This window comes from Muntiacus reevesi, chromosome 3 (genome assembly GCF_963930625.1).
Source record: "Muntiacus reevesi chromosome 3, mMunRee1.1, whole genome shotgun sequence".
Taxonomy (NCBI): domain Eukaryota; kingdom Metazoa; phylum Chordata; class Mammalia; order Artiodactyla; family Cervidae; genus Muntiacus; species Muntiacus reevesi.
In genome coordinates this window covers 66,578,206-66,603,953 of record NC_089251.1, presented here as the reverse complement: position 1 = coordinate 66,603,953, position 25,748 = coordinate 66,578,206, and the positions used below count along the sequence as shown (strand labels likewise).

At 37.5% G+C, this 25,748-nt stretch overlaps 1 protein-coding gene across 1 annotated transcript in view; it reads left to right on the top strand.

Annotated features, from left to right (window-relative positions):
- ACYP2 (acylphosphatase 2) overlaps positions 1-25,748 on the top strand; it is a 173,544-nt gene that overhangs the window by 12,048 nt on the left and 135,748 nt on the right. The window contains exons 2-3 of the mRNA XM_065929295.1: positions 3,858-3,874; positions 5,639-5,748. Coding sequence (XP_065785367.1) covers positions 3,858-3,874; positions 5,639-5,748 — 127 coding nt within the window. The remainder of the gene's footprint in view (positions 1-3,857; positions 3,875-5,638; positions 5,749-25,748) is intronic.

The window sequence follows — 25,748 nt, the reverse complement described above, 5'->3', positions numbered from 1 at the left end:
TTACAGTGTAGACAGGAAATTTTAAAAAGTAAACATCCATAATAATACCATACAGTAATTGGTGTTATGCGTATCTCAGAAATATATAGGGGTGCACTGCTGTTTTAGAGAAATTTGGTTAGGGAATATTTCTCTGTGGAGATGACATTGGTGCAGAGACATGAATGATGAGAAGGAGCCAGTTGTGAGGAGAGCAGAGGGAAGACCATTTCAGGCAGAGGGAAGACCATTTCAGGCAGAGGGAACAGTAAATGCAAAGGCTCTGGGGCAGGAATATGCTTGGCATTTTGAGGGGCACAAAGAAGAAAAATTTGGCTGCAATGGAATGAGCAAACGAGAGTCCTAAGAGATGAGACGGAGATTAGAAAGGCACAGGGACCTGGAGGCTGTGGTAACCAGAGTATATTTTATGTGAGTGTAACGGGAAGCCACCAGAGAGTTTTAAGGTGTGGAAGAAGTGATTTCACTTAAGGAAAGAAAACCACTGTGGCTGCTTTATGGAGACTAGATTATAGGAGGGCAGAGCTAGACGTAAAGAGCCTAGTGAAGGGGGCCATTGCTGTGGGTCAGTAGAGAGATTAGGATAACTAGGACTAGGCTGTAAAGACATTATTATCCATTTTTCTAGAAACAGTCGAAACAGAACTTTTTTTTAGCAAGTCTTAAACGAAATTTGAGGCTAGAAATAATTGGTAAAATGAGTGCAATGACGTGGTTTTGAATATTTGACCATGTATGGTATCCGAATAACCCATGATCTTGATTTTGGGACTTGGCATGTGTTCTTCCATTTGTAATGTTATTCCTTTCTCATCATACTAAATTTTACTCATCATCCAAGTCTCAATTCTAAGCATATTTTCAATAAGTCTTCTCTAAAATCACCCAAGGGCTGTCATTTGTTTGTCCTATGAACTCCCACTTGCATCCTGATTTATGCATTTTACAACTCATAATTGTTCTTTTTTTATTTATTAAAAAATTTCCCCCATTTTTATTGAAATATAATTGATAGTACTGTATACATTTTTGGGGGGCTTCCTAGGTGGCTCAGTGGTAAAGAATCTGCCTGCCAATGCAGGAGACAGAGGTTTGATCCCTGGGTCAGAAAGATCCCCTGGAGAAGGAAATGGCAACCCACTTCAGTATTCTTACCTGGGAAATCCCATGGACAGAAGAACCTGGCATGCTACAGTCCATGGAACTGCAAAGAGTCAGACATGATTTAGAGACTAAACAACAACTGTATAAGTTTAAGGTATACATCGTAATGATGTGACATATACATCATGAAATTATTATCATAGTAAGTTTAGTAGTGAATATCCATCATCTCATATATAGATGCATCATCTCATAAATGGAAAAGATTTTTTGCCTTGTGGTGTGAGCTCTAAGGATTTACTCTCTTAATGACTTTCATATGTTAATTATATTTATCATGTTCTATATTATGTCTCTAGTACTTAATTATTTTATAACTGAAAATTTGAATCTGTTTTTAACTACTTTTAACTACCTTTTAACCTTTTTTACCTTTTAACTACCTTTTAACTACCGTTTTGTCTGTCTTCCCCACTAGACTGTAAGCTCCTAGATGCCAGGGACTATCTTATTTACTCATTTCATTCTATGCATTTAGAATTAGATAATTAATGAATAGTTGTTAAGTGAATAATCAGAATGTCTAATAGTGTGCTTATTATGAGTTGCCGAATTCTTAGATTATTTGTGTGAAACGACTGTTTCATTAACAGACTAGAGTAGGTAATTTCCTTCACCTTGTACTGTGTTGGATAACTCTTAGAAAAATTCCTCAAACCATGTGACCTTAAGAACATGGCCTTTTTGTCATCTGTTTACAGATAGACAGTGGAATGGCTGCTGGGGATTCATAAATGTTGAAAGGATGTCGCTCTTCACCAGGAGCCGGGGTGGGATGGAGTGGGGCTTGAGAATGGGCAGCTTGTTGTTACTCCCTTTCTGGCAGCTCCTGTGTTTCTGGCAATAGAGGTCAAGGGCCGAGGGAGCAACCTGAGTGGTAGATTATGCCTGCTCTGCTCCAACACCAAGGCCAGTTAGAGTTCAGCACGGGGATTTCTTGCCTTTTCTTTGTCTGTAGTTTCTTTCATGTCGTGTTGCTGAATTGCGAAGTAGCTGAAGCAATATTGATGTGCAGGTATATGATTTATTACCAGCACAAATTTGAACAACATTAGTGGGGAATGCATCAGATCTGCAGTACTCTGTGAAGTTGAAGATTCCTTACCTGCAATATAAATCCTTTTCAGGCCTTTCCCAGACCTTCCTTTAAGGTAGAGCTAACCTCTAAACTATAGTGGGCAGAGGAATTACCTGGAGAGCATGTTGAAACTGGATTCCTGGATGCAACCTGCAGAGTTTCTGGTTTTTTTTTAGTTCTGGGGGAGGAGCCTGAGAAAGTGATTTTTCTAAAAATCCTCTCAGGTGATGCTATTGCCTCTGGTTCCTGGATCACTCTGAGTCAGAAAGAGCTGGACTGTGTTTCCAGTTTCTGTTTGCTTCAGTTGCATGTGCTTTCTTTTCTTGGTACTGACATCATTTGGGGCTGTTCACTGTTGAGAAACTCAGAAGGGATATGCACAATATGCTTGGACCGAAATCTTCAACTCTGCTCAGTCAGCATCTTCCGGGATCCCCTCTCTCTTAGGACACAATGACTGCATGCTCCTCCACAGTTCTGCCTATTTTGTTTCTCTCGTCTACATGGTCTGGTTGACCAGAAGTTTCTCTTGGGTTTTTTACCCATTCCTTTTAAATATATTTACTAACATTTGTCTTTCCCTCCATCTAAATAATAGATTGCTTTTCTGATTCTCCTTCAAATCAGTATTCCTCACTCATCATTCTTCCACATTTTATAGGTTTCTTTTAAAATCTTTTTTATAGCCCCATACACATTTCATTTGTGATACTACCCAGTCTTTATTGCTCAACTACTCTTTTTCTTCATATTCATCTGGTACCACGGTACACTCCCCTCAGGAAACAAATAATATTTCTTGTTATAAATCTGCTTACAAAAGTATATAAAATTATCTAAGCCAATGATCTCATCTTCTGTATCATTTTAACCAGATTTAGTTGCTGTTTGGAAAAGCAGTTGACCTCTCTGAAGTTGATTTGATCTCTCCCCTGTGATTTGCCAATATTTTTCCTAATTTTTAAAAATTGAGGTATAATTTACATTCGGTAATATTTACCCTTTTTAGTGTACAGTTGAATGAATTTTCATAGATGCATAAGTTATTTAAACACCATTACCACATCTGAGACATAAAACAGTCCAATCACCCCCAAAAGTTCCCTCGTGCTCCTTCCTGGCACCCCTCTTCTCCTCACTCCCAGCCCTTGGCAATCACAGATCAGTGTCCTGTCTCTGTAGTTTTGTCTTTTCCAGAATGTGGAATTAAAATAGGAATGTTTTATTACATTTAAACTTGAATTTAATCCTTGCCTTTAAAGAAATCATTCTAAAAGTTGAGGGTGGGTAAATTTTATGCCAGCATACTCAGCTCTTCTTGTAGTAATTATTTTGTTTTATTTAGCATTTTAGTAGAATGATATGCAGTTTGGCATTTCATTGTACTTTGGTTTCAGAACGTTGTTCTTTTTCTCCAAAATAGTCTTCCTTTTCTCTTTATGTTTTAAAAGGAAAAAAATTTTTTAAAAAGCACTTTCTGAAGGCATTCAGATGTTAAAGGTTTTGTTTATTTCATTTACTTACTGTTTAATAAACTAGAAAGCTAACTCAGGAAATATATAAGTTTTTTAAAGGTAGACAAACTAACATTTCTTTTCATCTTTCTTTCATACAGGTGTTTGCTTCAGGATGGTAAGTCAGTACGATCTCTTTATTATTTTATGCCACCTCTGCACTCCCTCCACTGTTATTTCTAGTTACAGAGACAGAGCAGTTATCTATGTACTTAGTTCTAATCTTGTTCTTGACAGCAAATGAAGAAATATTTGTATTTCTTTCAAATTACTAGCTGAGATTTTTAAAGAGACTGTCTTTTAAAAGCAGTCTATTAAAAGAAGACTAGTTACAGACTATCAGTCCATTACAGCCTTCCTAGTTTTTCATTAGTATTTCTGTGAATTTCAAAAGTTCCTCTCTGGGGTGATCCAGTTAAACATTTTGGTTATATATGCTTAATGCTGAAGTGACTGAGCAAACACACACACATGTTTAATACAAAGTGTGGGATCTTCCACTTGTCCTGGATGGAAGTATCTTTCCAAACAAGGATACACATCTTGAAATGCAGAATGAGAAATGCCCATGTTGAGTAAGGAAGTGACTCCAAGTTGAAAGAAAGTGGTAGTCGCTCAGTTGTGTCCAACTCTTTGTGACCCTACACTTTGTGAGCCCACCAGGCTCCTTTGTCCATGGAATTCTCCAGGCAAGAATACTGGTGTGGGTAGCCATTCCCTTCTTCAGGGGATCTTCCCGACCCAGGGGTAGAACCTGAGTCTCCCACTGGAGACTCTTTACCGTCTGAGCCGTCAGGGAAGCCCCTAGGTTTTTAAAGTTAAAACCCCTTGTTGCCTTTTAAATATTTGTTTTAAAATATCTACTTGTTTTAAATCTTAATACTTTAAGATTATCTGTTTTTAAAATCTGGTACTCCTTTCCTAAAAGTTAAAGGTGGCATGTATTTTCACCTACTGTTTAAGCTGGGAGTCACTCACTAGGTCCCTGTTCCTAACCTCTGAGAGTTTGAACAGGTTGCCATAAGTCGAGTCTCCGTATTTTGAGATAGACCCTCCCCTAGAATTCAGATTGTTTCCTTTTTCCTTTTTCTCTGGGAAGACTTATTTTCAGAACCAGCCCTTAAGCAATCCTAGCTGTAATCATCCTGGTTTGTATTGCTTCATTTAGTTGGGCTTACAGAGTGCACAGCTCTTGGTCACCCTGGCCTCCAACTAGGAGAAAAGCATGTTTCTAAGAAGTGCTAGTAGACTGGTTCCACGGAATTTTGTTGTGATGTAGTTAAAGTAATTCAAAATCAAAATGTTTCTGGGTTTTCATGTGTCAGTAGCGTAACTAAATTTGGAATTGGGAAAAGGAATTTTAAGAAAGAATGATTGGAGAAATAAATTTACTCATAGACAATTATAATATTTGTGCCAAGTACAGAGTCAAGAGAAAATGTCGGAATCTTCTCTTTCAGTACTTTGTATTGATTGTAACTAGATATTTTTCCTCAGTGACTGAGTATCTTGGAATGATCATCATTTGGAACCCAGATTGACAGTGTAGCCTAGCATTAGGAGATTGTGAGGGCAATGCAACTGAGTTTTATGGATTCCAAAAGAATCATGGATAATGCTTTCTGAAATAATTCCCACCATCAGTTTATTTTCTTACAACATGCTTATCTCTACTGAATGTGGAATTTAGCAAAACAAAACAAAAGCCATTTAAATGAAGGTTCTTGTACATGTAGATATTACCAGAGGTCAGCTACGTAATTTTTAGCATAGACTATATTTTAGAAAAAAATTAATGAGCTTTTTTGTGACCATACTTTTTTGAAAGTTAGGATCAAGTGTGACACTGGACTTTGTCTCTCTTGTTTTCTCCTGAAACCAGTACACTGAAGATGAGGCTAGGAAAATTGGAGTGGTTGGCTGGGTGAAGAATACCAGCAAAGGCACTGTGACAGGCCAAGTGCAAGGCCCTGAAGAGAAAGTCAATTCCATGTAAGTAATAAGACTAGTAGCACGCTCGTGTGATTTATGTTTGGTTGGACAATAAGAATAGAATTGATGGGCCAATTTTCGTTTGTAGAATATCAATTTGTAGAATATCACTAAACTAACATGTTTTGACGTAGACCAGCAAAGAAATTCTTAAAGTTGAGAGTGGAATTTCTAATTTCAGGAATGGATTTCCCACTTGGGCAGACCCTCAGAAAGGACTTTAGCATCATTCTCCAATCTGTATGAACCGTGTTCTGTCAGTCTCCTGTCATATAAGGGAGATATCCGGGTTCAAGTATTTCTCATCTTAAGTGGTTGTGACAGGAGCAGGAGCATAGTGTTTCAGAATGGTTCTTAAAGTTCTTAAAGAACCTGCAAGGCAAAAAGGTTGCCATTTCCTTTGTATTGTTTAATTATCTTATTTGTCTAATTGTAATTTTATTTGTACTGTCAATTAAAGTTATGTTTGATGAGCTGTATAGTTACTATAGTAAGAGTCCTTGCAGTGCAAAGGACATCAGATTCAGTCATAGAGGAAAAGTGTCTTGTGCACTCAATATCATTTTCAAAGATCTTATCTTTTCAGTTTCCTAATTTCCACTGCTCTTTATAGTCTTTTTTTGTTTGTTTGTTTTAAATAAAAATGGCTCCTATTTATTGAGCATTTGCAACATATTAGGTAATAGGCTAAATACTTTACATGGATTATCTCATTTAATCTACACAATAGATCTTATGAGATCAGTTCAGTTAAGTCACTCAGTTGTGTCCGACTCTTTGCGATCCTATGAATCACAGCACACCAGGCCTCCCTGTCCATCACAAACTCCTGGAGTTTACCCAAACTCATGTCCATCGAGTGGGTGATGCCATCCAGCCATCTCATCTTCTGTCGTCCCCTCCTCCTCCTGTCCCCAATCCCTCCCAGTATCAGGGTCTTTTCCAATGAGTCAACTCTTTGCATGAGGTGGCCAAAGTATTGGAGTTTCAGCTTCAGCATCAGTCTTCCAGTGAACACCCAGGACTGATCTCCTTTAGAATGGACTGGTTGGATCTCCTTGCAGTCCAAGGGACTCTCCAGAGTCTTCTCCAACACCACAGTTCAAAAGCATCAATTCTTCGGCGCTCAGCTTTCTTCACAGTCCAAATCTCACATCCATACATGACCACTGGAAAAACCATAGCCTTGACTAGACAGACCTTTGTTGGCAAAATAATGTCTGCTTTTTAATATGCTATCTAAGTTAGCCATAACTTTCCTTCCAAGGAGTAAGTGTCTTTTAATTTCATGGCTGCAATCACCATCTGCAGTGATTTTGGAGCCCAAAAAAATAAAGTCTGACACTGCTTCCACTGTTTCCCCATCTATTTCCCATGAAGTGATGGGACCAGATGCCATGATCTTAGTTTTCTGAATGTTGAGCTTTAAGCCAACTTTTTCACTCTCCTCTTTCACTTTCATCAAGAGGCTTTTTAGTTCCTCTTCACTTTCTGCCATAAGGGTGGTGTCATCTGCATATCTGAGGTTATTGATATTTCTCCCGGCAATCTTGATTCCAGCTTGTGCTTCTTCCAGCCCAGCGTTTCTCATGATGTGCTCTACATATAAGTTAAATAAGCAGGGTGACAATATACAGCCTTGATATACTCCTTTTCCTATTTGGAACCAGTCTGTTGTTCCATGTCCAGTTCTAACTGTTGCTTCCTGACCTGCATATAGGTTTCTCAAGAGGCAGGTCAGGTGGTCTGGTATTCCCATCTCTTTCAGAATTTTCCACAGTTTATTGTGATCCACACAGTCAAAGGCTTTGGCATAGTCAATAAAGCAGAAATAGATATTTTTCTGGAACTCTCTTGCTTTTTCGATGATCCAGAGGATATTGGCAATTTGATCTCTGGTTCCTCTGCCTTTTCTAAAACCAGCTTGAACATCTGGAAGTTCACAGTTCACGTATTGCTGAAGCCTGACTTGGAGAATTTTGAGCATCACTTTACTAGCATGTGAGATGAGTGCAATTGTGCGGTAGTTTGAGATAGGTACTCATTAATATCCAATTTTACTCTTGCCTGGAATATCCCATGGCCAGAGGAGCCTGGTAGGCTGCAGTCCATGGGGTCACTAAGAGTCAGACACGATTGAGCGACTTCACTTTCACTTTTCACTTTGACACATTGGAGAAGGAAATGGCAACCCACTCCAGTGTTCTTGCCTGGAGAATCCCAGGGAAAGGGGAGCCTGGTGGGTTGCCGTCTCTGGGGTTGCACAGAGCCAGACACGACTGAAGCGACTTAGCAGCAGCAGCAATACCCAATTTATTTTATTTTACTGTTTACAATTTGGTTTTGTTTTCTTTACATAATGTTTTCAGATTTCAAAAGCAATACTTTTTTGCTTGCTGTAGTAAATGAAGTAATAAAATGCAGAGAGGTATAAAAGCAAAGCTAGTAATTGCCCCCTCCCCTCTACTTCCCTCTCTTTTATGTAACCTGGGCCAGTGACTTTGTGAATCCTTTCTGAAGCTTTCTTTTTCACTTAAAATATTTAATTGTACATTTATAATTAGGGTTTTGCTTGTTTTTACTGAAATAGGAAACTTTATGCATATTTTTCTGTTACTACTTTTTTTTACTTTTTTACTTTATGGATGTTCAGCAATCAGGAAATATACAACTACCAACTCCTTATTTTTTCCAGTTTCTTTATATACAAGTACATATTTGCATTTGTGCTTAAACCATACCTCAACTTGAAGAGTGGGGTCCAAAGTTCAGTTTGATAACATGTGGGGTAATATTTAATGGAAAAAAGTTTTGTTTTTCAGTAGTCACAAAATGTACAAATGAGAAGACTATGATACTTACATTGTGTTATTGTTTAGTCGATAAGTTGTGTCCAACTTTTTGTGACCATTTGGACTGTAGCCTGCCAGCCTCTCTGTCAGTGAGATTTCCCAGGCAGGAATACTGGAGTGGGTTGACATTTTCTTATTCATGGGATCTTCCCAACCCAGGGATCGAACCCATGTCATTAGCAGACAGATTCTTTACCACTGACATTATACAGACTAATATTTTTTTTTAGTTCAATGAATGAGAAAATGCTAGATGACTGTGAAATAATTTGAGAATGGGGACCATGTGGAGGATGGACACTCTTGCCAATCATGATGTATCTTAAACCATGTTGTAGCAAGTTTTTCATTACTTTCCTTAATATCAATGTAATCATAGCATATATTCTGCCCATTTTTCCTTTTCAGCCCCAGAAACCCTTCTTCCTCACCACATTGTCAGTCGTCTCTGTTAGCTATTGGTGTGTTTCCTTCCATGTTTGTCTCCAGATTCACATTCACACAACACACGTGTGTGCACACACAAACACATTCATGTGCACATATGTTTTGAGGTTTTGTTCAATGTTTGCTGTTTAAAAATGGGATCACCTCTATGCATCTCGCCTTTATCATTTAAAAATACATCCAGGAGAACCCCTCCAAGTCAAAGATATACCACTAATTTGTTCTTTTTAATGGCTGCTTAATATTCCACAGTATAAATGAGTCATTATCTATTACCTTATAGTGCAAACTCATTTTATTACTTTTTATTTTTTTCTGCAGTAAGAACACTGCTGTAATAAACATTTTATTTGTAATTTTGTTTTTGTGGAATTGATTTCCAGGAGTGTGATTTGTTGGTTGAAGTGTTGATGTATTTTTAATTTAAAAATATTTGCCCAACTGCTTTTCAATAGCTGTGAACAAATTTTTTTCTCTTTATTCTGTTGACAGTTGGTTGTTGCTCTCTCATTTTTCTTTTATCTGATTGGGTGTAGAGGAAAGTATTTTTTTTTTAATGTAATTTGCACTTCTGTAATTGCTAGTTCGTTGGAACATCTTCATGCTGTGTAGATTTGTTCTCATAGATTCCATTTTCACATCTTTTACCAATTTTCCCACTGGATTGTTTGTCTCTTGCCAGTTTTTATTTTTTAATTTTTTTTTTCATTTATTTTTATTAGTTGGAGGCTAATTACTTTACAATATTGTAGTGGTTTTTGTCATACATTGACATGAATCAGCCATGGAGTTACATGTATTCCCCATCCTGATCCCCCCTCCCACCTCCCTCTCCACCCGATTCCTCTGGGTCTTCCCAGTGCACCAGGCCCGAGCACTTGTCTCATGCATCCCACCTGGGCTGGTGATCTGTTTCACTATAGATAATATACATGCTGTTCTCTTGAAACATCGCACTCTCGCCTTCTCCCACAGAGTCCAAAAGTCTGTTCTGTACATCTGTGTCTCTTTTTCTGTTTTGCATATAGGGTTATCATTACCATCTTTCTAAATCCCATATATATGTGTTAGTATGCTGTAATGTTCTTTATCTTTCTGGCTTACTTCACTCTGTATAATGGGCTCCAGTTTCATCCATCTCATTAGAACTGATTCAAATGAATTCTTTTTAATGACTGAGTAATATTCCATGGTGTATATGTACCACAGCTTCCTTATCCATTCGTCTGCTGATGGGCATCTGCTTCCATGTCCTGGCTATTATAAACAGTGCTGCAATGAACATTGGGGTGCACGTGTCTCTTTCAGATCTGGGTTCCTCAGTGTGTATGCCCAGAAGTGGGATTGCTGGGTCATATGGCAGTTCTATTTCCAGTTTTTTAAGAAATCTCCACACTGTTTTCCATAGTAGCTGTATTAGTTTGCATTCCCACCAACAGTGTAAGAGGGTTCCCTTTTCTCCACACCCTCTCCAGCATTTATTGCTTGTAGACTTTTGGATAGCAGCCATCCTGACTGTCTTGCCAGTTTTTAAATGCGCTTTGTATATTGGTGATGACTATTAACTCATTATGTTATCTCTTTTTCAAGTATTTTCCCAAATCCATCACTTGCCTATCAGTTTTGTTTATAAAACTTTTGTCACATAAATTGTGTTTCATTTTTATAAACTCAAATATGGCTGTCTTTTCTTTCTGCTTTAGAAAACAGATTGTAAGTGTTGTTTCCTAGCTTTCCTTTTAATTTTTTAATGCTGTATTTATTATAATAGGCGTCTATTCCATCTGGAATTTGTTTTTTATTTATAAGAGTGAAGACTATTTTCTACCAGATGGCTTGCCAGTTGTGCCAGCACCATTTATTAAATAGTCACTCTTTTCCCATTGAATTGAAATGCATTTTTGTCATTTATTAAAATCTTGTATAAACTGGATGTTTTTCTGGGTGTTCTGTTCTGGTCTACTGATCGATATATCTCGTTGTTGTGGTTGTTGTTCACTCACTCAGTCGTGTCTGACTCTTTGTGACCCCATGGACTGCACTACTCCAGGCTTCCCTATCCTTTACTATCTCCCTGAGTGTGCTCAAACTCGTATCCATTGAGTCGATGATCCCATCCAACCATCTCATCCTTTGTCACCCCATTTCCCCTCTGCCCTCAATCTTTCCCAGCATCAAATTCTTTTCCATTGAGTCAGCTCTTTGCATCAGGTGACCAAGTATAGTTTGATGTATCTGTTCTTATACTAATATTCCATTTTGATTTAATTACAGTTACTTTATAGTGTATTTTCTTTCATTATTCTTTTTCATTCTTTTTTTGCTTTCTTGGGTGTTTATTTTCTCTATAAATTAAGATACTTTTATCCATTTAATTAGAATAGGTTTTTGTAAAAAAGACTTAGTTGTCTTAACAAATATTTTTTAAATAAAACTTTATTTTTTAAAACAGTTTTAGATTTACAGAAATATTGTGAAGATAGTACAGAGGGTTTCTGTGTACGCCTCACATTTTCCCCATTTGCATTTTATATTAGTATGATACATATGTTACAATTAATGAGCCAGTACTAATGCACTGGTATTAAGTAGAGGCCATAGTTTATTCTAATTTCCTCAGCTTTTATAATACCTAATGTCTCTTTTCATGTATGGATGTGAGAGTTGGACTATAAAGAAAGCTGAGCACTGAAGAATAGATGCTTTTGAACTGTGGTGTTGGAAAAGACTCTTGAGAGTCCCTTGGACTGCAACGAGATCCAACCAGTCCATCCTAAAGGAGATCAGTCCTGAGTGTTCATTGGGAGGACTGATGCTGAAGCTGAAACTCTAATATTTTGGCCACCTGATCCGAAGAGCTGACTCATTTGAAAAGACCCTGATGCTGGGAAAGATTGAAGGCAGGAGGAGAAGGGGATGACAGAGGATGAGATGGTTGGATGGCATCACCGACTCAAGGGACATGGGTTTGGGTGGACTCTGGGAGTTGGTGATGGACAGGGAGGTCTGGCGTGCTGTGGTTCATGGGGTCACAAAGAGTTGGACACGACTGAGTGACTGAATTGAACTGAATGTCTCTTTTCTCTTTTAGGAGCCCATATCTTACTTGCTTTTTAATTGTACATTTTTTTATGATATTAAGAGAATTGATATTAAATCTTTCCATCTAAGAATATGGATTCTATCTATGGCTGATTCATGTTGATGTTTGGCAGAAACCAACACAATGTTGTAGAGCAACTATCCTTCAATTAAAAAGAAATTTAAAAAATAAATTTAATTATATATAAAAAAGAATATAGGTATCTTTTCATTTGCTCAGATTTTAAAATTTATCCTTCAGTATGATTTTATGGTTGTCATATAGATTTTATGCTTTTCTTACAGAGTTTATTCCTCTTTGTCTTAGTCAGTTTGGGCTGCTATAACAAAGCATCTAGACTGGATGGTTTATAAACAACAGAAATTCTCAGAGTCACGGAGGCTGGAAGTGCAAGATCAGGGTGTGAGCATGGTTGGTTCTGATGAGAGCCCTCTTCTAGTCGTGGACAGTTGATTTCTCACTGTTTCCTTCCACGGGCACAGAGAGCTAGCTAACTCTCTCACCTGTTCTTATCAGGACACTAATCTAATTTATTTGAGTTCTACCCTCATGACCTAATTACCTCTCAAAGGCCCCACCTCCAGATACTGTCACATTGGAAATGACATTATTAACCTGTGAATTGGGGAGGATACATTCAGTCTATAACAATATTGTATTGCTTTTTTTACTATTGTGCATGGAGTATTTTTCCCATTTTTGTTTCTGGGTGTTTATGCCAGAATATGAAAAACCTAATGATATTTGTAAATTTATTTTGCATCATAGAGTTACCTTATCAAATATTCTTGTTAATTATACCAGATATGACTGTTTGCTGGTTTTTTTTTTTTGTAAACTACAGTCTATTGGATTTCCTAAGTACACAATTCTGTAATTAGCAAAAATAGTGTATCTTTTTTCCAGTGTTTATTTCATTTGCCAGAACTCCTCATGACAGTGTTAAATAATAATAGCCATAGCAAGCATTCCTGTCTGATTTCTGATTTTATTCAAAATGGTTTTCTTTTTTCAGTAAGCATATTGATGTGTGCTGTTGATTTTTGGTAAATATACTTCATTACATTGACTTTCACTCTTGTATTCCTTGAGAGACGCTCTGGTTGGTCATACTGTGTTACTGTCTTGAGTCATTCCTAACTACTGCTTCCTAATGTTTTATTTAGAAATTTTTCATCTGTAACTTAAAAAGTAAGATTATACTTTCCCTTTTTTGATGTAGGGTGGTCACTGTATCAGGTTTTGGTGTTAAAACTTTTGCTGATTCATGAAATGTATTAAGTTTCCCTTTTCATTCATTCTGAGATCATTTATATAATGCTGAATTACTGGTCTTAGGTTAGCTGAAATAAGTTATGAAATCACTCAGTCTTAGCACCTTCTTAATAATAGGCCTTTCCAATCTGATCTATTGTAGTTGGTGTATTTGGGTTTGCCACTTGTTCCCAGATTCATTTATATCTTGCTTGAGAACTATCCAGTTGTCCTCGGGTTTCAAATTTGTGGTCATAGATTTTGTAATTTTTAAAATCTCTTTTGTATTTGTGTTTATATATCCTTCAAAAATTCCTAATCTTGGAAATTTTTATTCTCTCCTCATTTTCCTTTGGGCTTCCCTGACAGCTCAGTTGGTAAAGAATTTGCCTGCAACGCAGGAGACCCTGGTTCAATTACTAGGTTGAGAAGATCTCTTGGAGAAGGGAAAAGGCTACCCACTCCAGTATTCTTGCCTAGAGAATTCCATGGAATGTATAGTCCATGGAGTCACAAAGAGTCTGACACGACTGAGCAACTTTCACTTTCATTTTTAATCAGTCTCAGAAGAAATTTATCTATTTTGTTGGTATATCTTAAAAAACAGCTTTTGGACTTATTAATCATTTCTACTTTTTTGGTTTCCCATTTCCTTAATTTCAACCTTTATCTTTATTAATTCCCTCTTTTTTATTTCTTTGTTGCTTGGCCTCTTAAGTTTTCAACATGAGTGGTAGTTGCCTTTAGTTTTAGTCTTTTCAGGTTAATGATGGTGATTAGGCATTTCTGTGGCACTAGTGGTAAAGAACCCGCCTGCCAATGCAGGAGACATAAGAGAAGCAGGTTTGACCCCTGGGTCAGGAAGATCCCCTGGAGGAGGGTATGGCAACCCACTCCAGTATTCTTGCCTGCAGAATCCCCATGGACAAAGAAGCCTGGCAGGCTACAGTCTATAAGTTAGCAGAGTCATAGAGTTGCAGAGTTGGACACGACTGAAGTGATTTAGCACACACCTAAACACATTGTGTTATTCCATAGGTTTTGTTAAGAAGTGTTATTTTCATTGTTTTCTGGATAGTTTGTAATTTCATGTTTTATTGCCTCTATGAGAAAATATCCAACGGTATTCTGTTTATGTGTTTTTTTTTTAAGTTTCCAGTGGTTATGTTTTTTAGTCACCTTTTATTACATATGTCTTTTTTTTTTTTTTTTTTTGCATATGTCTATTTTTATTTGCTGAAGATCTGAGAATGGGGCCTAAAAGATCTCTACTTTAAAAAATTGTTAAACCCTTCTTATGACATGATTTACTTTGGATAGATCAGTTAGGATGGATGATCCCATTAAGATGCTGTAGGCTTCAAGAGATAGAATATCTGATTAAAAGTAGCTTAATGAAGGGGCTGATTCTTCTTACTTTCCAAAACGACTGGGGCAGGTAGTAGTTCCACAGCTGGTTCAGTGGCTCCATTTTGTTAGGGTTCTGGGGTTTCTCTGACCCTGCAAACTTTCTCTCTTCTGCTTTCCTGCAAGTCCTTGACATCCTCACAGGATCAATTCAAAGCAGAAGGAATGTGAGGCTTTTTCATCACACGATGCTCTCTTCTCAGAGAGAATATTCTTAAAAGACCCTGGCAGATTTCCCTGCAGGTCCCACTGGACAGAGCAAGGCCTCAGGCCTGTGTCCTGGCTCCAAGTGGTATTAGGGAAGTATCTAGCATGTTTAGCTTTCCTTCTAAAAAGTAGGATTTGGTATCAAGAAGGAAGAGACGGCTTCCCTGGTAGCTCAGTGGTAAAGAATCCACCGGCCAGTGCAGGAGACATGGGTTCAGTCCCTAATCTGGAAAGATTCTACACGCCTCTGAGCATCTAAGGCTGTGTGCCACGATTGTTGAGCCTGTGCTCTGGAGCCCATGAGCCGCAACTACTGAAGCACGTGTACCTCGAGCCTCTGCTGTGCAACAGGAGAAGCCACTGCAGTGAGAAACCCCTGCGCTGCAATGAGGAGTAGCCTCTGCTCACCGCAACTAGAGAAAAGCCCCAGCAGCAATGAAGACCCAATACAGCCAATGAATAAATATTATTTTTTTAAAAAGGAAGAGAGACAGGAATGGCTGTTAGGGAGACACCTAACAATGCTGGCTGTAAGAAAGACCTGAGAAGATTTCATATCTATATGTCTGTCTATCTATCTATGTAGCCAGCTAGTTATCTCTTTATCTGTGAATGTGTTGATTATATTATTCCATTCTTTGACAACTAAATCCATTTAATTATGAAAAAGCTGTATTTATTTTTTTGTCCCGCACTGTGGGCCTTGTGGGATTTTAGTTCCCTGAGCAGGGATCAAACCCAGGCCCTTGGCAGTAAAATCACAGAGTCTTAATCACTGGATTGACAAGGAATTCCCATGAAAGAAGTGTATCAAATTCTTTCTGTATAACTATTTTCATCAGTATCAGTGCAATTTAATTTTCTTTATATTTTCTGCTGTTGTATTTGATACATACAGATTTATAACTTGTGTCATCTTCATAAACAGTATCTTTTTATTATGTATTGCTTGTCTTTATACATTTTAATGCTTTTAATTTCTACCTTGCTATCCCTTCTTTCTTTTAAATTTACTTTTCTTTCATATTTCTATGCTTACTTTTATATTTTTATCCTTTCTTGATCATTTTAAGGGTGCTTTTTATAAACAACATAGAGCTATGTTTAGTTGTTTAACGCATTTTGAAATTTTTTCTCAATGTGGCAGAATTCAGTCCTTCAAATTTAGTGTCATTGGTTATACACTAACTTGGTTTCTTTATATTTAGTGCAGCAGTAGTTTGTAACAATTTTATTCTTCTGTATTACTTTACTATAATTACTTTTAATCATCAATATACTTTTGTTTTTTTATAGTGAACTATAACACATACAAGGGGCTTCTCAGGTAGCTCAGTTGTTAAAGAATCCACCTGCAATGCAGGAGACCCGGTTTGATTCCTGAGTCAGGAAGATCCCCTGGAGAAGGGCATGGCAACCCACTCCAGTATCCTTACCCGGAGAATACCCATCACAGAGGAGCCTGGGGGCTACAGTCCATGGGGTCACAAAAAGTTGGACACGACTGAGTGACTTTCACCTGTAACACATACATGGAAAAACACATAATATATAAATGTAGGGGTTGAAGTATAAAGCAAAGCTCTTTCTCCTGTAGTATCACCTTGGATCAAGTGTAGGTGGGTCATATGCATGGGTCTTTTCAGGGTTCTCTAATCTGTTTCATTGGCCTATTTGTCTATCTTTGCATCACTGCTATGCCATGTTAGTTTTTGTAGCTTTCTCCTAAGTCCTGGCATCTGGTAGACAAGTTATTCTAACTCACACTTCATCAACTTTGTGTTGGCTATTTCAGTGCCTTTCATTACCATGTAAGTTTTAGATCAAGTTCCACAAAATAACTTGTTCACTGGGATTGCATTGAATTTTTAGATAAATTTAGTTAGAATTTATGTTGTAAATATGATAAATCTCTCATTTATTTTTTTCTTTAATTCTCTCAATAGTATATGATAATTTTCTGCATAAAGGTCTTACATATTTCCTCCTGAGGTATTTGGTAGTTTTGATGCTATTATAAATGTGATCTTTTAAAGCATTTTTTATGTTTGTTGCTAATATATAGAAATACAATTGGGTTTTGTGTATTGCCTTATTTTCAGAGACTTTTCTAGACCTACTTGTTGACTGCAATAATTTACATGAAGATTATTTGAATTTTGTATATTTATCATCTGAGGATAATGAGAGTTTTATTTTTTTACTTTCCTATTCTTTCACATTTTATTTCTTTTCCTTGCTCTCTAAACTGCTTAGGACTTTAAGTACGATATTGAGCAGAAGCAGGAGTGATTACTGGCATCCTTGTCTTGTTACTGATATCACACTTTCAACATTTTACTTGTAAATATTACACTTGATATAAGTTTCTTTGTAGGTACTACTTTTGTTGTTTAGTCGCTCAGTCATATCTGACTCTTGCAACCCCTTAGACTACATATATTTAAATATTAGTATATTGGAGCTTATCTGGTGGCTCAGAGTGTAAAGAATCTGCCTACAATGCAGGAGGCCCAGGTTCCATCCCTGGGTCGGAAAGATCCCCCAGAAAAGGAAATGGCTACCCACTCCAGTGTTCTTGCCTGGAGAATATCATGGACAGAGGTGCCTGGCAGGCTACAGTCCCTGGAGTTGCAAAGAGTTGGACATGACTGAGCAACTAAACATATATATATATATATATATATATATATATATATATATATATATGTATGTATATATATATGCACACACACACATATATATATTCTCTGGTAGATATATTTATAAATATATTGATAAAAATTTAAACTGATATATATAAATTGACAGAATACTATATACATATGTATAGTATTTTTAGTCCATGTTATCAATGTTTGACACATGTAAATTTAGACTTGTAGTCTCCTGGTGACTTAAGCCTTTCATCATTGTAAAATATTTCCATCTTTAATCATGTTTTTTGCCTTAAAGTTACTTTGTGTGAGTGTGTGTTTACCTGATATTAATAGAGTTACATGGGGTTAATTTCTAAATGTATTTGCAAAGAATTTTTCCCACTGTTTTATTTTCAATGTTTCTTTCTCATGTTTTACATGTGTCCATTGTAAACAGCATATTGTTGAGTTTTGTTTCTTTATGTAGTCATATAACCTTTGTTTTTAAATTAGGCTATTTAGTCCATTTAAGCTTAATGGAATTACTGATATATTTAGAATTAAATTTGTATCTTACTATGTTCTTTCCACTTGCTTTATCAGTTCTATATTGTTTCCTCTTCCTAGCCTTCATTTGAATTGACTGTTTTTTATTATTCTACTTTTTTTTCTCTATTAGTTTAGAAGTTGTATATTCTATTTCTTTTACTAGTTCTTTCCCTGGATATACGACATACAACCATAACTTATCAAAATTTGATATTAATTTGTGTATTTATTCTCTCTTCCAACAGTGCAAGATCTATAGGATCTTTTACATCCATTTATCTTTCTGTTTATTTGGATGCTTTTGAGGTATATTTTACTTTTCTATTTTAGATCTCATAAGACATTATTTTTAAAAGTCAGTATTTGGGGGATTTTTCCATATATTTGCCATTTTTGTTGCTCCTTTCCCTCCTAAATTCTCTGGGCATCTGTGTAGGAATATTTCAATTCTGCCAAAAGAATGTTCTTTAGTATTTTCTTTAATTTAGGCCTGCTGGTGATGTGTTACCTCAAAACTGTGTTTTAGATTTTTTTTGTCTCCATGTTTTTTATTTTACCTTCATTCTTGAAAAATATCTTTGCAGTGAGTAGAATTCTAACTTGCCATTTATTTTTTCAGTTCCTTGTGGATACCATGACAGTGTTTTGGCATCCATTGCTTTGTTTTGAGATTGGCTGTTGGTTTTACACTTTCTTTTTTTATACTTTGTTTCTTTGAAGTTACTTAGCTGCATTTAAAACAGCAACAAGAGTAAAATTGCCAGTTTATGATTTGCAATAATAAATATAACATTAAGCCTGTCAATTGGTTTAAGTGATTTTCTCCAGTAATATTTAGTTCTCTGTGTACAGATGCAGAGAAGGCAGGAGGTAGGGTTCATTCCAGGTCTGGTTGTTGCCAGCTACAAAGACCAGAAATGAGAGAGTCAAGACTCTTGGTATTTACAGGGTATGAATAGAATGATGAATCCTGGAATCTGGTTTGGACAAGAAGAGAAATGAAGGGAGGAAATTGATGGGCAGTGAAAAATGATTGCTTTATTCAATGTTAGATCTAAGCTGTCAGTACTGTTTGGTTGTGCAGAGCGATCCTAGAATCACTGGAGTCAACGCAAACAGGAAGGGGTGGAATCGCCATCGTCATGCTCAGTAGCTAAGTCATGTCCGACTCTTTGAGACTCTGTGGACTGTAGCCCGAAAGGCTCCTCTGTCCATGGGATTTTCCAGGCAGGAATACTGGCGTGGCTTGCCATTTCCTACTCCAGGGGATCTTTCTCATCCAGGGATCAAACCCATGTCTCCTACATTGGCAGGCAGATTCAGATTCTTAACCACTGTGCCACCTGGGAAGCTCCCAAGGATGGAATGGGGGATGTGAAACATCCCTGACATTGCCTGACCCACTGTGAGTGAAGGTCTAGTGTAGATGGGCCTTCATTGACTTTTTCTTTCTGTGTCCAGTGGTCCCGTAACTGGATTTCATCTGAGCGTTGCTAAGTAGAAACTCCTCCAGGTGTTGTTAGATTATTGAACTTTTGCACGTTTTCTGTTGTCACGATTTTCTTTCTTTCTTTTGTTTTTACTCCTTTTTCTTACGGGATATTCAAATATATACAGGACAATGAACCAACCCCATGTGTCTGTTACCTAGTTTCAATAACAATGTCTGACATTCTTATTTCACATATTCCTCCAACTTTTCTTTTGTTATTGTAAGAGTTGTTGATGCAGATTTCCTGCATCATGTTACTTACTTGTAAGTTACATTGAACCATATAAAACAGCCAATGTTGGACAAAATTTGGAGCTGCAAAACAGAAATTTCATATTGCTCAATCTAACGACTTTACTATTTTTCCCTAAAAGAAACTCCATATACCTATCGAACTATTTTTCTAACCCCCACAGAAGATCTACCTCCAAATGTCGAGGTGCATCTCATATCCTATCAGTTATACTTTTCCCCAGAAGCTTGTCTTCCTCTCTTCCTAAACAGCAGTCATTCTGGGGTTTAGCCCCTTGCCCATTTCATAGAGTGGGTTTCTCTTTCCTCAGCCAGGTGTTTCTATTACCTTGATATAGTCCCTTATTTTGTTGAAATCTAATTCTCCATATGCTTCCCCCCAAAATGTTCCTGAGAGACAAAAAGTTTTTGTCCTTGCCTGCCTTCATCTGCTCTCATACTCAGTTGGAGTTATAAAATCTTATACCCCAAATCATCTTCCATTCAGAACTGTGAAGGCATAGTTCCATGACTTCTTGTGTTGCTGTTGAGAGATTTGATGTCATTTTCATACAAAGGTTTGGGAGCCACACCTGTTTGTTTCTATCAGAAAACTTTTTAGATGTTCAATTTCTTCCACTTTTTCTGCATTTTCACAATCATCTACCTTCATGCATGTTTTAATTTCACTTTAGATGTTGGGCTCTTAGAGGAGAATTGTCTTCCTTTGACAATTTCTTTCTCTCTCGCTGTTTAAATTTCTTTCTTTCTTTCTTTCTTTTTTGGCTGCACTGGGTCTTCGTTGTGGCATGCAAGCTTTCTTTAGTTGTGGACTTCTTTTGTTTCAGTATGCAGGCTTAATTGCCTGACCAGGGATTGAACTCAAATCCCCTGCATTAGAAGGAGTATTCTTAACCACTTGACCTCCAGGGAAGTTCCTCTTTCTCACTTCTTGGTTCTCATCTTTTGAGATTTCTACATGGCCCTGATCCTCTAATTTTTGACTTTTCTCACCTAGTCTCCAAACTTCATTTTCTGGGAAATTGTCTCAACTTCATCTTCCAAACTTCCTATTAATTTTGTTGTTTCTGCTGCAATATTTTGATTGTTTCTACTTCATAGCGCCTTGTTCTTGGGTTTTTTGTTTTTTTTTTTCATATTTCTCTGAGGAAAATGTGATTTTGCAGTTTTCTTCTGCTTTTTGCTTTGTTTTTGTTTCCTCTAAGTTTATCTTTTTTTCCTTTCACCCTTCCTTTTTTTTTTCTGATTGTTTTGCTTCTCTCTTTCATATCCAGCCCGCTCCTACAATATTTCAGTGACTTTCTCATAAATATGAACAGACAGCCAAGAATAAACAGATTTTTAAGGAAATTTTCAAACATGTAATTGCAGACTTGTTGACTTGAGGAATGGTGGTGACTGATGGAGAGCTGGCTTTTTGTTGGGGAGCTCCAAATGCTAAATCTTTAGGTCTTGTCTTCTGCAGTCCTTGGTTTTTTTTTTTTAATCTCCAAGTCATGACTGGCTCTCTACTACCCCATGAACTGCAGCACACCAGGCTTCCCAGTCCTTCACTGTTTCTTGGAGCTTGCTCAAACTCATGTCCATTGAGTCAGTGATGCCATCCAACCATCTCATCCTCTGTCACTCCCTTCTTCTCTTGCCCTCAATCTTTCCCAGCATCAGGGTCTTTTCCAATGAGTCAGCTCTTTGCAAGAGGTGGCCAAAGTATTAGAGCTTCAGCTTGGAGCATCAGTCCTTCCAGTGAATATTTAGGACTAATTTCCTTTAGGATTGGCCTGTTTGATCTCCTTGCAGTCCACAGGACTCTCAAGAGCCTTCTCCAGCACTACAGTTTGAAAGCATCAGTTCTTTGGCACTGAGCCTTTATGGTCCAACTCTCATATCCATACATGACTACTGGAAAATCCATAGCTTTGACTATATGGACCTTTGTTGGCAAAGCGCTGTCTCTGCTTTTTAATACAGTGTCTTAAGTTTGTCATCGCTTTTCTTCCAAGGAGCAAACGTTTTTTAACTTCATAGCTGCAGTCACCATCTGCTGCGATTTTGGAGTCCAAGAAAAGAAAATATGTCATGGTTTCCACTCTTCCAACATCTATTTGCCATAAAGTGATGGGACCAGATGCCATGATGTTAGTGTTTTTGATTGTAAAGTATTAAGCCAGCCTTTTCACTCTCCTCTTTCACCGTCATCAAGAGGCTCTTTAGTTCCTCTTCACTTTCTGCCATTAAAGTGATATCATCTGCATATCTAAGGTTGTTGATATTTCTCTCAGAAATCTTGATTCTAGCTTGTGAGTCATCCAGCCCAGGATTTCACATGATGTGCCCTGCATATAAGTTAAATAAGCAGGGTGACAATATATAGCCTTGATGTACTCTTCCCAATTTTGAACCAGTCTGTTGTTCCATGTCTGGTTCTAACTGTTGCCTCTTGATCTCCATACAGGTTTCTTAGGAGGCAGGTAAGGTGATCTGGTATTCCCACCTCTTGAAGAATTTTCCAGTTTGTTATGATCCACACAGTGAGAGGCTTTAATGTAGTCAATGAAGCAGAAGTAGATGTTTTTCTGGAATTCTCTTGCTTTTTCTATGATCCAGTGGATGTTGGCAATTTGATCTCTGGTTCCTGCCTTTTCTAAATCCAGCTTATACATCTGGACGTTCTTGATTCACCTACTGCTGAAGCCTAGCTTGAAGGATTCTGAGTATTGTCAGCATTTGAAATGAGTGCAATTGTGCAGTTGTTTGAACGTTCTTTGGCATTGCCCTTCTTTGGGATTAAAATGAAAACTGACCTTTTCCAGTCCTGTGGCCACTGCTGAGTTTTCCAAATTTGTTGGCATATTAAGTGAAGCACTTTGGTGCCTTGATGCCTCCAAATCCCCAGTCTTCCGTGGGTTCTAGGAGGTAACCGACTTGTTTCTCGTTGGTTTTGCTTCCCAGGTGCCTCAGACAGTAAAGAATCTGACTGCAGTGCAGGAGACATTGGTTTGATTCTTGGGTTGGGAAAATTCTCTGGAGGGGGAAATGGCTACCCACTCCAGTATTCTTGCCTGGGTAATCCAATGGACAGAAGAGCCTGGTGGGCAACAGTCCATGGGGTCTCAAAGAGTCAGACACAACCCAACAACTAACACACTGCAAGCACTTGGGGTGTAACATCCTTTGTTTTTCTGTGCAGTTGCTCTTCCTACTAGTTTGTTGCTCTTTCTTCTAGTTTGTTTCCTCCTGCTTTCATTCTAGTTTGTTAAAGTCTCTAATTCAGATTACAGTTTTGTATCTAACAGGACTGTTTTCAGCAGTAGGTTGGTAGAAAACCATACTGAAAATGGTTGTAACATACAGGAGTTCATTTTTCTCAGTAACAAGTGTGGAGGTAGATGGTTACTGGCCTTGGTTCAATAGCTCAGTGATATGAGGGCCAGTGTCTCTGTGCTTCTCTTGGCCTTTCCGTGATGGTCAAAGAAATGAAAAAGTGCAGCTGCACATAATATCCAGTATTAAGTCAGGAGGAATGAAGGAAAGTATAAGGAATGTGTTGTTTCCTGAACTTCCCAAAACAGACATCTCTTAAGTTTCACTGGCTCCTATATGGACCTATATATGGTATATATATATATATGGTGTGTGTGTGTGTGTGTGTGTGTGTGTGTGTGTATATACATATATATATATGGTGTATATATATATGTGTATATATATATGGTATATATATGGTATGGTATATATGGTGTGTGTGTATATATATATATACATATGGTATACATATATGGACTCCTTGCTGCAAAGAAAACTAAGACATTGGTTTGACTTATTGATGCTCTGAACAAATTGTTGTTCCAGTTCGTCCAGGAAGAAAGGCAGGAGGATGGATACTAGGTAGTTAATGAATGATGTTGGTTACATATTTCATATTTTGAATGCTATCATTTGAATGGGGTTTCAGGTAAAAGGAAATGCCATGTTTAACTGCACTGTGAAGATTAAGTGAGAAGCCGTTTGAAGCGCTGAGCACAGCGCATGGCACATAATGAATAATCAGCAAACAGTCCCTATCATGAGATCACCCAGGGTGTTCCATCTTTGCTTGTGCTCTTAGTGGCGGTTGGACTGTCCAGGTGGAAGTGCCAGTAGGCTCTCAGGTATGTGGGTCATCCCTGCAGAGAAACCAGGCTAGAGAAACAAATTTGGTTGTCATCTGTATGTGGATAGGGTCTGCAGGCTTGTACATGGATGGGATTACCCAGGGAGAGCTTTTGTGAAGCAAGCAGGAAGCAGGCACCAGAGAGTTTAAATCAGACTTAACAAACATAAATTGTGATGTTGGTAAATAAAAATATTTATACTTTAAACAATGAATTTACTCCTCTACCATCTACTATGTGCAATATACTTTTTAAGGTACTGAATTATCAAAAAATTAAAGTACAGTAAGTTACAGAAATGGGTTGTAAAGTCAGACCAAATGTAGTGCATTTATAGCTATATAAATATGAAATTATTTTTTCTAGTTATTAAAACATTTTTTAGAATGCTATGATAATAAGTCATGGAAATTAGAACTAAATTGTCTTTTAAAACATGGATATGGTTTCTTCCCAAGTTATTGAAATGTGAAATAAAACCAGGACCATCGTTTAGAGGTTTATCCTGGCTCTGACAATAGCAACCATGCTCTGTTCTTGCTAACAGGCCAGAAACATCCAAGGACACACTGCAGATGTATGTGTGTGTGTGTGTGTTTCTTCCTCTTCTGTGTTTCATTTTCTCTGAAAAATGACTGATAGTTTTCTTTTGTAAATTGCACTATGATTCCAATTGTAGAGGTAAGTTCTGCCAACATTTTTTGATGTGAGGATCCATTTTGAATTCATTGTTTTATTAAGCCTACTTTTTTTTCCCCAAAATGAAACAAAAAATACCTTTATTTCTTGGTAATCATTTAAAATTAATATATAGAGTTATGACACTGGGCATTAACCTTTGGCCATATCTACACAAAATATGTTTTTTTAAAGACTAAATAGTAATTTTGTTGAAACAAAACCCCCGGGAAACTAAAAACATTTGTATTTGGAGACAGTGAGCCAAATTCTAAAATTAAAATTCCATCTTGATTACTGCGTATTTTGAAAACCATATGTCATGTATCTCTACTCTGAACTTCAAAGGGTAATGGACTCGGGTATGTATACAACAGGAAGATCATTTGTCACGTGGTCTGGAAAACTGGGTCATAATAGAAGGAATGCTTGATGGCATAGGGGTATTTAGACTGAAGAAAGTACTACTTGAGGGAATCGTGATCGCTTACTTCAAGTATTTGAAGGACTGATACAAGGCAAAGGATAGACGTTCTGTGTTGTTTCAGAAGGCAATATTTATTTATAGCAATGGGTGAATTTGCTTATTTCAGTCCCCCCAGCAGAGAATTTTCCTCTGAAGGTGTCAAATGTATCTAATGGAATTTTATCAGTAACTGGGAGGGGTCTATATCAGGCATTGGCATACTGTGGCCTTCTGGCCGATCTGGTCTACTCTGTTTTATAAATAAAGGTTTATTGGGGGCACAGCCATGCCCATTTGTTCCTGTTTTGTCTGCTGTTGTTTTTGTGCTACAAAGGCAGCGATGAGCATTTGCAACAGAGACTGGATGGACACAAGGTGTTTACCATCAGGCCTTTAACAGAAAGTGTTTCAGACTCCTGGTGTAGATAAGAGTGGAGGGTGTCATAGAAGATCTAACTCACTGGATAGTAAGGTAGCGTGTGCTGTGCGTGTGCGTGCCCAGT